Below are 12,332 nucleotides of genomic sequence, written 5' to 3' on the forward strand. Positions count from 1 at the left end.
GGATGAAGTCCCACAGACCATGGTTTGAAACTCTGCCCTCATCTATTTTTTAGCTCTATGACTATGGGCAGCATACTTAAATTTTCCGAGTTCTGTTTTCTTATTTGCAAAAGTGAAGATGAACAATACCTATAATGCTGTTGTGAGGATAATATCCACTGGTAAACATCTGGCCTTAATAAACACAGGCTTACAGTAGTCCCCCCTTTTATCCTCAGTTTCACTTCCCATGACTTCATTTATACATGATCAAAAAATATTAAGTGAAGAATTCCAGAAATAAACTATTAAATTTTAAATTGTGTACAATTCTGAGTGGAGTGATGGACTTTCCTGCTGTCCTGCTCCATCCCTCCTGGGATATGTATACTACCTGTTCATTAGTCACTTGGCAGCTATGTTGGTTATCAGGTTGGCTACTGTTGCATCATGGTGCTTGTGTTCAGGTCATTCTTACTTTATTTTACAATGACCTAAACACACAAAGGTAGTGATGCTGGCAATTTGGAAATGCCAAAAACAAAAACAAAAACAAAACCCCACATATCATAAGTGCTTCCTTTAAGTGAACAGGTGAAAGTTCTCAAAAAGGAAGAAAAAAATCATATTTAGGTTGCTAACAATTATGTTAAGAACAAAACACAGAATACACAGGGTTCTGTACTATCCACAACCTCAATCTCACTCACTAGGAGTCTTGAATGGATTCCCCATGGAGAAACAGGGGTATATTTCTCATCAATTTAACCTTGCAACCTTTTTAATTTTTTTTTTTTTTGAAAGAGTTTCAAGGTTTCAAGGACAGAAAGAGAGACAGAGAGAAATCTTCCATCTGCTGCTTCACTCCCCAAATGGCCACAACAGCTGGAGCTGGGCTGATCTGAAGCCAGGAGCTTCTTTCTGGGTCTCCCACACGGGAGCAGAGACCCAAGCACTTGGGCCATCTTCCACTGCTTTCCTAGGATCAAAAGTGGAGCAGCCAGAACTCAAAGTGGTTCCCATACGGGATGCCAGAGCTGCAGCTGGTGGACCCACCTTGCAAATTTTTAAATTAACTAGATGCATAAGAAAGCAAATATGATACTGAATTTTGTCTTTATGTCATATTCAAAATGCACACATCTAAACTCATAGTGATAGAGCCAAACAAATTTATTTAGGCCTCATCTACATCTGTTTGAAATAGAATACTCCATAAAGTATATGGAAGTAGAAACTACATTACTACACAAAACTTACACAAAAACACTGTGCTAGTAAACATACTACAAACAACCATAATCACCAGAATTCTAACCTGGAGAGGACTAAGAGTGCAATAATAGTCTTGAATAATTTTAGGTGGAAGATCTTGTAAAACATCTTCTTTCATTCTTCTTAAAAGAAATGGTAGTACTTGGCGGTGCAGTGCATCCATTGCAAGAACACCTGTTTATAGTTAGAAAGCATTATGGATTCAGAAAAGCTAGAAATAAATTATATCCAACTTGCATAGGGTTTATAATTATAACTCTTTCATACCTGCTTCTTGTTCTCGACTGGAGCTCCGAGCATCCCTACTTGCTAATATAGGTTTACCATATCGAGCAGCAAACTGGCGTTCAGTACCCAAAAATCCTGGCATGAGGAAATCAAATAATGACCACAGCTCCAAAACATTGTTCTGAATATAAAAAAGGAACACCAATTATCTTTTTTTGTAGAGATTATTTCCTTAACACTTAATAAACATGAAATTATGAAAGCCCATTATGATGACAGAGGTGACAGATTATCACATTTTTAGGTATATGGCATAAGTCTCTTATTGTGTAAAATTCAGATCAGTATCCTTGGAGAAAACATTGTATCCTCTAGTTATTGGGAAAATCCTCTAGTCTTCACCAGAACAGGCCTCGGTCCAAAGTGTTTATTTTCTACTGCTGGTATCTATGAAGTAGTAAATAGAAGTGCAGAAAGATGCGTAAGTTTCTGACTCTTTTAATATATCGTTGATACTCAAATTAACAGCAAGGTTTAAGGAATTTTGCTGGCCTCATCATTTCATCAAAAGAAAACCTGCAGGAGTTTAGTTAGTAAGACAGATCTACCTAGCACTTATGGGTCACAAAACAAAAATGAGTTATTTCTTATTCTGTTGAAGATTCATGAAGAAAAAAAGGAATTCAGCACTTTCTCCTTTTGGATGCTTTCTCAGAATATGTGTATCCTTAGGTATTCTTTCACCCCCTCTCTTCTAGAAGCCCTCCTCACCCTCTTCAGGCTTTGAGTCACCGTACTGGGATGCCCTTCTGTATGGACACTCTCCTAATCCAACTCTGCCTCTATCCCTGACTCTGGGCTACCATGACTCTGCACTGCAGAAACCTACCTTTACAGCTTCAGACCTAAATCATTCAGGTAGAAAAGGAAAAAAAAAGAAAAAGGGCCTTTATTGCAAACAAAGCCCCCAAAACATCCCATCCAAATAAAAGCTAGTCTTCTATTTAAAATTACTGTTTCCACTATATAATGTTTTACAAAAGACTGACTTATTTGAAAGGCAGAGTGACATGTTGGGGGTGGGGGAGAGGAAGGGGTTCTGTTTCCCAGGCACACTAGCAGGAAGCTGGATCAAAAACAGAGTAGTGGGGAATTAAACCAGGCATTACAATAAAGAATACATGTGTCCCAAGCTGTGGCTTAACTTGCTGTATGCTACAAAGCCTGTACCACCATATAAATAACTTTAAAGCAAAACAAATCTCAGTACTTCAAGCCTAAAAAGTCTGTTTTTTTCCTCTTTAAATGTACTTAAAAAACAAAACTTCAAACTCTTAATGCTTAAAACAATAAAACCACCACCAAAAATAAATTCAAAAGATAATAAACACACAAAGAACCATTAATTTTTAGAATATGGAAGAATCTTTGCATGGTGTTTACCCTCCCACTAACTGGAGAACCATCAAGGGTATCTTCCCATCAGAGTAGACAATCCATGCTAGGTGTGAAAATTTCCAACTCATTCTCTGGAGGACAAGACTCAACAGTATGTGAAAACTTCTGCATACCCACCCATCTTTTTTTTTTTTTTCCTTAAGATAAACTTCTGCAATCACTTTCCTTCAATTGGCTCTTGACAGCTATGCACACTTGTACCATACGATGATTCACCACTGAATCAGTTCAAGCTTTTCAATGCTAAATCAGATTGTGGCATAATACTATAGAAAGGAGAAAGGTCAGTGTCGAGTACTATCTGATGTATCTTTCATATTTTGGGCATAAGATTTCAACCTACAGAGCATAAAATTACATTTTAAAAATGACCTTTAAACCTGGTTTATTCAGATACTGCTATATACCAAATGAACCACTATAAAAGCAATATAATTACTGAAAAATTATCCCTATAAACAAATAAAAACCAAACAAAAACAAAAAAACCTTTCACTAATTAACTGCCATATGGCAAGCCTACCTGTTACCTGGCAAATATCTTTGTAAAAACAGGAAAAATAATAACTAATTACCTGAATTGGTGTTCCAGAAAGAATAATCCTATAATTAGCAGTCAGTTGTTTAACTGCTTTTGATAATTTTGTTTTTCCATTTTTGATGACATGACCTTCATCAAGAATGCAGTAGTTAAATTTAATATTTCTAGGGAAGAATAAAGAGAAAAATTAGCATTTTTTACCTTATGTCAGGAACTATACAAAGACTCTTTGAAGCAGGAAAACAAAGGGTCTTCCAATTTGATACAAAATTTTTCTAAAGTAAAAAATTTCAGTTCTTACCTAAAGAAATCTATGTCATTCCTTACAACATCATATGAAGCCACTATCAGATTGTGCCTTTTTACTTGATGCTGTAACCTATATTTTTAAAAATTAAATTAAATTAGGAAACAGGGACTCTGAAAAATTTTTAACACAATTTCCAAGGCAGAACCATAGCTAACATCATGTCAGGTTCTTCAAGATGCCCACTAAAGACCACACTCCCTTCTGCTTCGTATATACACATGAGCCTGTCATGTGAAAGCTTGCTCTTCCTATGACTTGGCCATGTTGCCCCTTTTCAGTCTGATTAGAAAAGAGTTCAGCACTTGATTCAAAATGTGCTGGACACTTAAACGTTATGTGCTGGCATCTCTTCCATAGGGGCACCAATCTCAGTGGCTATCAATCTCAGGTCCCCATAATCTTCAGTAACAATGAAACATTTGAATCAGATAGGGCCAGTAACAGTATTTTATCCCATAAGCACAGAGACTGGTTTGAAGGTATGTCCTAAACAAAGGCAGCTAGTCATTTCTTGTATTGATAGAATCATGATGAGAGAACTGGGGGAATGTAGGATTGTGTATGGTCATCTTTTTTTTTTTTTTTTTTTTTTATTCTTTGACAGGCAGAGTGGACAGTGAGAGAGAGAGACAGAGAGAAAGGTCTTCCTTTGCCGTTGGTTCACCCTCCAATGGCCGCCGCGGCCGGCGCGCTGCGCTGATCCGATGGCAGGAGCCAGGAGCCAGGTGCTTTTCCTGGTCTCCCATGGGGTGCAGGGCCCAAGCACCTGGGCCATCCTCCACTGCACTCCCTGGCCACAGCAGAGAGCTGGCCTGGAAGAGGGGCAACCGGGACAGAATCTGGCACCCGGACCGGGACTAGAACCCGGTGTGCCGGCGCCGCTAGGTGGAGGATTAGCCTAGTGAGCCGCGGCGCCGGCCGCGTATGGTCATCTTATCCACAAACCATAGACTGAAATCCAAGAGAGACCAGTAAGTTACAATGTATGGGGAGGAAGAGCAAATAAAGAGTAATCCAAAAGCAGATGAGCGTAATCTAGATGTGCTGAATCAAGAGTCCAGCCCTAAAATTCTCAAGTTAGTAAATTAACTTCCTGTTTGCTTAAGCTACATTGAACTGAATTTCTACAAAGAGACACTACAGTAAATTGCTTAAGAGTGCAAATTTTTATTAGCTGCCTGTATCCAAAACTCTACCCTGCTTACTTAATTTAGTTAACAACAGCTGGGGCTGGGTCAGTGGAAGCCAGGAGCAGGAACCCCAGCCAGGTCTTCCACACAGGTGGCAGGAACTCAGACTTGAACCATCATCCATTGCCTCCCAGAATATGATTAGGGACTAGACTGGAAATGAAAAGACTTGATCCCAGGCATTCCTGTATAGGATGTGGGCGTTCCAAGTGGTATCTTAATCAACTGCACCATAAGGCCCACACCACACAATAAACAATTCTACATAAATGTAAAACTGTTTAGATATCCCCTAGTTAGCAAGCGCTCAATAATAATTAACAATTTAAAATATTGTTTAATAATACCAGTGATTCTTTCCACCCCCTTTTTTTCTGCGATGTGACTTTGTTGTCTTTCCATTAAGTAGATTTTCTCTATCCTTTTGCTATAGTTTTAGAACACAATTTTGTTCCAAGGCTCAGGCAGGACTTTTTTTTTTTTTTTAATTTGATAGGTGGAGTTAGAGAGACAGACAGACAGACAAAGGTCTTCCTTCCGTCGGTTCACCACCCAAATGGTCGCCACAGCCGGCGCTGTGCTGATCTGAAGCCAGGAGCCAGGTGCTTCTTCCTGGTCTCCCATGCGGGTGCAGGGGCCCAAGCACTTGGGCCATCCTCCACTGCCCTTCTGGGCCACAGCACAGAGCTGGACTGGAAGAGGAGCAACCGGGACTAGAACCTGGCGCCCATATGGGATGCTGGTGCCGCAGGCAGAGGATTAACCAAGGGAGCCACGGCGCCGGCCCCATAGTGATTCTTTGTGGGGAGCAACTGACACTAGACTAAGTTACTGGAATTAAGACTTATTCTATGCATCTGCTCTCCCACAATATGGCGCTGAGCGAGCAAACAACCTCTACGCAGCTGCCTCATCAGTTTGATAAGCTGCAGGAGCTGATCCTGCTCCTGATTGGAGGAGAGCAGCGTACTCGGCGTGTGGGTAGCAGAGTTGGGATTGGTGGAAAAGGACTATCAAGGAAGAGAGAGACAACATGCACCAGGAACACCTGAGCAGCCCCCGAGAGCCGGCCAGCGGTGTGCCGCTCCCCCGCGGAAGTGGGGAAAGTGGCAGGGGGAGTCGCCCTTCCACGGAGGTGGAAGGACGGCAGCCAACCCGGGAAGAACCAGCAGCAAACCCGGGAAGGGCCGAGCAGACAAAAGAACAGCGCAGGGTCCTGTGTCGTTCCTCCACGAAGAGGGGGAGCGACAATTCTTAATATAGAAGAGTAGCAAATATACAGACTAATCTGCAACCTATCACTATGACAGTAAGTGATAGGTAAGATGTTGCATTCCCTATCAGAGTGCATGGGCTTGTCAAGTCCTGGCTCCTCTCCCAATTCTAGCTCCCTGCTAATGTGCAACCTCATGAGGCAGCAAGTCAAGGAATCCTTCAAGTGCCTAGATCTCTTCCACTTTCACGGGGAGACCCAGATTGAGTTCCCGGGTTTGGCCTGCCCCCAACCCCAGCTATTGTGGGCAGTTGAGGGGAGAACTGGCAGATGAGAGGTCTCTGTCAAACTCTGGTATAAACATTCACATAAACAAATAACTTCTTAAAATCCAGGTTCTACTTTTTAAAAAGAAAAAAGCAACCAGTAAATCAAAGATGAACTGAAATAAATGAGACCCTACCCTTCAAAATTTATAGTTAGGAAATAAGAGATTTGGTGTTTAACAGGAATGGAACAAAGATAAAAGAACTCTAAGGGCCGGCGCCGCGGCTCACTAGGTTAATCCTCTGCCTGCGGTGCCAGCATCCCATATGGGCGCTGGGTTCTAGCCCCGGCTGCCCCTCTTCCAGTCCAGCTCTCCGCTGTGGCCCAGAAGGGCAGTGGAGGATGGCCCAAGTGCTTGGGCCCCTGCACCCGCATGGGAGACCAGGAAGAAGCACCTTGCTCCTGGTTTCGAGTCAGCATAGCGCCGGCCGTGGCAACCATTTGGGGGCTGAACCAACAGAAGGAAGATCTTTCTCCCTCTCTCACTGTCTAACTCTATCAAATAAAAAAAAAAATAAAAAATAAAAGAACTCTAGTACTGCCAGTGTGACCCAAGAGCATCTTGGAAGAGAGGGAATAAAGAAGGAGCAAGGCAAAAGGAAACTCTTAGGGAAGCAGGTGGAAAATGGAAAATATAACTGCAGCACCAAAGAGACATTGTAATCACAAGATTTCAAACAGGGGATTATAATTGAGTTTGGTTCTTGACAGTTTCCCACTTCAACACTTAGAAAGCTCAACCAAATGTACAATGCTAACACACCTGAATTTTGATGAGCCTCAATAACATGTCTCTTCTCAAAGTACACTTACCTTCCTGAGTCAATTTTCTATGTTTTGTAAGCAAAAGAACTAACTAGAAGTACTTCTTAATAAATTTTATTCTTCCAAACTACTTAAAACAAAGATTAGACATTTTTTGTTGTATGGTGCTTACCTTATTCTTTCCGTGGGAGGCCCTGTATAATGCAATGGATTCAGATATTCTCTGGAGCAAAATTTACCTACTTCATCCACCCAATGACCTGTTAATGTTGGTGGACAAACCACCAAGGAAGGAAGTGGCATACATTCTGCCAATTTTGATCTTGCATATTCCTGGGCCCTTTACAACGGAAAACACAGTAAATTAACCAGTTTGCTTACCTTCATTAGACTTTAGAAATCTAATTCTAAAAATAACATTTTAACTTACCTGTGACAATGATCTCCAGCTAGAATGCAGATGGACTGTAAAGTTTTTCCTAAACCCATGTCATCACACAGAATTCCATGAAGCTTATACTTATTAAGAAATGCTAACCAGTTCACACCATCCTGCAAGGTTAAAGGGTAGAAAGGAGAATTATAAATGTGAACAGATCACAGAAAATAAATTTTTTAAAAATAAAAAACATTCACATAGGAGCCAGGATGGAAGCACAGAGGGCTATGCAATACTGACATCCCATATCAGAATGCCAGTTTGAGTCCTGGCTGCTTCACTTACAACCCAGCTTTCTGCTAATGTGCTTGGGAAGGGAGTGGAAGATGGCCCATATACCCGAGTCTAGGCCACCAGTGTGAGAGACCAGGATGAAGTTCCTGGCTCCTGGCTTCTGCCTGGCCCAGATCTGAGCAGTTGTAGCCATTTATGGAGTGAACAGTGGATGGCCTTTCTTTCTTGTAACTCTTTCACATAAATAAATAAATCTTTTTAAAAAGCTTATACAGACAAAAAAATAATCAGAAAAAACATTTATTTACTCATTCATCCAAAAGGGAAAGCAACAGAGGGGCAGGGGAAAGAGGGAATGAGAGGAAGAGGAAACAGAGAGATCTTCCATTTACTGGTTCACTCCCCAGATGGCTGTAATAGCTAGGTGTGGACCAGGCTGAAGCCAGGAGCCAGGAATTCCATTCTTGTCTCCTATTTGGTTTATCAAGTACATTAATAAGAAGCTGAATTGAAAATGAAGCAGCTGGGACTTGAACCAGCATTCTGGTATGGGCTGCTGGTGTGGCAAGTGGTAGCTTAACCCGGTGTGCCACAACACCAGCTTCCCAAAAAATCTTTATATTAGCAAAAGAGAAATAAATGCGCATAAGACACTAAACAGATTTTACTAAATCAATTTTTAAAACTTTTCAAAGTACATTTGAAAGACAAAGTGTCTATTCATATTTACCAAATAAGCATACAACTTACCTGCTGATATTTTCTGAGTTCAGCATTAATTGGGACTGGAATTTTATAATTTTCTAATTTTTTCCCATCTAATAATTGCTCCAAAAAGTGTCGCTCTTTGGCTTTCAACTGGATTAACTCTTCTGACATGTTTGGAGGGTCTGGAATGCCTGCCTAAAATGATTTTTGAGTAGGTATTAAAGCTACTTACTCATATTTTTCATGTTCAGATTTATCAAATCATTGTTAGGTCTTACTAAAGCAAATATACAATTACATATAGTTTAACAGATTATGAAACACACGACTACTGGAGAAAAAAGAGCCGCAACATCATCCTAGAAGATCCTATATGCCTAATCCTATATACCTAATCATAACCTCTTCTGCTTTCTTAAAGAAATAATTGCACCCCCCCAAAGAGGTAATCCTATGATTAACTTTTTTTTTTAAATTTACTTATTTATTTATTTATTTAGACAGGCAGAGTGGACAGTGAGAGAGAGACAGAGAGAAAGGTCTTCTTTTTTGCCGTTGGTTCACCCTCCAATGGCCGCCGTGGCTGGCGCACCCCGCTGATCTAACAGCAGGAGCCAGGTGCTTATCCTGGTCTCCCATGGGGTGCAGGGCCCAAGTACCTGGGCCATCCTCCACTGCACTCCCGGGCCACAGCAGAGAGCTGGCCTGGAAGAGGGGCAACCGGGACAGAACCGGTGTGCCGGCGCCACAAGGCGGAGGATTAGCCTAGTGACCCATGGCACTGGCTATGATTAACTTTTACAGTAATTTCTTACTTTTTAAAAATACCTTTATCACCTAGGTATGCATCCTAGTTTCTTTTACCGGTTTTAGAACTTCAGAAAAATAGAACTGAATGTTAAGGATTCACTAATATCGCTTTATATATCTATAGTTTGTTTTTGCTGCAAAATAAGACCCCACAATTTACGTATCTACTCTATTGTTCAAGAATATGTGGATGGATTCCAATTTTAGACTATTATGAGTAATGCTGTAATAAATACTCTTGAAAATGTATCCTGGGGGCCAACAATGTGGTGCAGGGGTTGAAGCTGCCAGCTGCTATGCCAGCATCCCATATGGGCACCGGTTTGAGTCCTGGCTACTTCCAATCCAGCTTCCTGCTAATGCACCTGGGTAATCAGCAGATGACTCAGGTGCTTGGGCCTTTGCACCCATGTGGGAGACCTGGAGGAAGCTCCCGGCTCCAGCATGGCCCAACCCTGGCCAATATAGCCATCTGGGGAGTGAACAACGAATGGAGGATCTCTTTCTCTTTCTGTGTACCTCTGCCTTTCAAATAAATAAAATAAATCTTAAATATACTATTTCTGTCTGTGAGTCCACTCCAAAATGGTCCAATATTAGTCTTGAAGTCTTCTTGTTCCATGCTCTCATAGATTTCATTTCCTTTTCACAGTTGTAATTACTATCTTTCAAATTTACTGTTCATTTAAAATTCAGCCCAGGGAAATGCAGAAACAATTTTATTTATACAGCAGTATCTACTAATTATCATTGTTTTAGGAACTACTATCTGATTTCTTGTTTTACTTATATTAAAACACTGTGCGTTGAAAGCAGCAGAGGATGACTCAAGTGCTGAGCCCCTGCACACAGGTGGGATAATCAGGTGTTCCTGGCTCCTGGCTTTGCCCTGGCAGTTGCAGCCATTTGGAAAGTGAATCAGCAGATGGAAGATCTCTGTCTCTACTTCTCTCTCTGTATCTCTGCCTTTCAAATAAATCTTTTTTTCTTTTTTTTTTTTTTTAAAGATTTATTTACTTATTTGAGAGGCAGGGTTACAGACAGAGGAAGAAACAAAGAGATCTTCCATCCATTGGTTCATTCCCCAAATGGCTCTGAATTCAAGAGCCAGGAACTTCTTCCAGTTGTTCCATGTGTGTTCCCAAGTAGTTGAGCCCTACTTAGCTGCGTTCCCAGGCCAGTAGCAAGGAACTGGATTGGAAGTAGAATAGCCCGGACTTGAACCGGTGGCCATATGGGATGCTGGTGCCACAGGTGGAGGCTTAACCTACTATGCCACAGTGCTAGAGTGCAGTGGAGGATGACCCAAGTGCTTGGGCCCTGCACCCCATGGGAGACCAGGAGAAGCACCTGGCTCCTGCTTTCGGATCAGCGCGGTGCGCCGGCCGCAGCGCACCGGCCGTGGTGGCCATTGGAGGGTGAACCAATGGCAAAAGGAAGACCTTTCTCTCTGTCTCTCTGTCTCTCTCTCTCACTGTCCACTCTGCCAGTCAAAAAATAATTAAAAAAAATAAAAAAATAAAAAAAATCCTACTGTGTTAAATAGGAAAAAAGGAACTACTAGAACATAAAAATCTTAATGCTTATAATAACATTTTCAAAATACTGCTTTTTTTGACCTGACATATTGCTTTTAAAAATATTAGAAATATTAAGGATAAATACAGAAAATATTAAATCGATAAACCAAGTATCTTCAACTTACCTCAAGTGGCATGAGTCTAATCAGTGTTGCAAAGCACTGTGTGGCCATAAATCTTACACTGTCTGTCTGATCACTCATTCTTCCCAACACAGGAACAACTAAAAGGACAATATATGGAACAATGCCAACATCCAGTTGCTCCATTACACCTGAGTTAAGTGATTAAGGAAACTTCAAAATTATTCTGAGGTAGATGTTTTCACAAACACATACACGAATATTTTAAGTTCTATATTACAAAGGAATACACTGGTTGTCCCTGAAGGCCTGTGATACAATTATAATAGCAATTGCACACTGTTGTTTCTGTGAAAACATTAACTAACTTTCTCATGCCTGTAACTGTATTTTTTGTCTGAAGAAGGCCAAAGGAAGTTTTACAAATTAGATTTCTTAAGACAGAAAGATTCGGACAATCTTCTAGAATTCTAACATCACATTTAAGTGAGACAAAGTAAATAAAATAGCGAAACTCATTATCACACAAAGATTTATTCCAAATTTTCCACCAGATTTTTTTCCCCCTCTAATTTTTCTCTCCACCAGATTTTTAACAAACACCAACTGGATCTAGTGGATCTACTATGTACAGTCCTCCCATAATCTTCAGCTTTTTGAACCAGTTTCTACTGGTTTGATTTTCATCCATCTTTCTTGCTTGGAGAAATATCTCTGATACTTCAAGAGTGTCAGTGTGGGGCTGGTACTATGGCGCAATGGGTTAAGCTGCCATCGGGAGTGTCATCTGATATGGACTCCTGACTTCAGCCTGGCCTAACCTTGGCTGCTGTGGCCATTTGGGGAGTGGAAGACCTTTCTCTCTAATTCTGACTTTAAAATAAATGAATCTTAAATTAAAAAAAAAAAAAAAAAAAAAAAAGAATGTCAGTGTGCCTGCCATACCCTTAAAAGACCCCTTGTCTATTTGTTATCTAGACATTCTTGTCATTTTATAATTAAAAAAAAAGTACTTTGTGACTATACTATTTATAATAGACTACCTAAATAGTACATGATTAATATCAATAAAATGATTATAAACCAAATAAACAGATCAATTACTATTGTTCCTAAGGTACATAAAACCATTCTGCCTATTAAAAAGCCATCTCAGGCTGGCACTGTGGCACAGAGGGTAAAGCGACTACCT

The 12,332-nt window shown here is 40.6% G+C and overlaps 2 protein-coding genes across 8 annotated transcripts in view; one reads left to right on the forward strand and one right to left on the reverse strand.

Annotated features, from left to right (window-relative positions):
• The window catches only part of CPEB3 (cytoplasmic polyadenylation element binding protein 3), a 276,322-nt gene that overhangs the window by 249,552 nt on the left and 14,438 nt on the right, over positions 1–12,332 (forward strand). The window lies entirely within an intron of this gene.
• Positions 1–12,332, reverse strand: part of BTAF1 (B-TFIID TATA-box binding protein associated factor 1) — a 98,802-nt gene that overhangs the window by 16,022 nt on the left and 70,448 nt on the right. For all 5 annotated transcript variants that reach the window (XM_051823360.2, XM_070057621.1, XM_051823362.2 and 2 more), the window contains 8 exons: positions 11,183–11,331; positions 8,710–8,862; positions 7,717–7,838; positions 7,459–7,626; positions 3,783–3,860; positions 3,516–3,645; positions 1,522–1,663; positions 1,298–1,428 (listed from right to left, as the gene is read on the reverse strand). In XM_051823360.2, coding sequence (XP_051679320.2) covers positions 1,298–1,428; positions 1,522–1,663; positions 3,516–3,645; positions 3,783–3,860; positions 7,459–7,626; positions 7,717–7,838; positions 8,710–8,862; positions 11,183–11,331 — 1,073 coding nt within the window. The remainder of the gene's footprint in view (positions 1–1,297; positions 1,429–1,521; positions 1,664–3,515; positions 3,646–3,782; positions 3,861–7,458; positions 7,627–7,716; positions 7,839–8,709; positions 8,863–11,182; positions 11,332–12,332) is intronic.

This window comes from Oryctolagus cuniculus, chromosome 15, assembly GCF_964237555.1.
Source record: "Oryctolagus cuniculus chromosome 15, mOryCun1.1, whole genome shotgun sequence".
NCBI lineage: Eukaryota > Metazoa > Chordata > Mammalia > Lagomorpha > Leporidae > Oryctolagus > Oryctolagus cuniculus.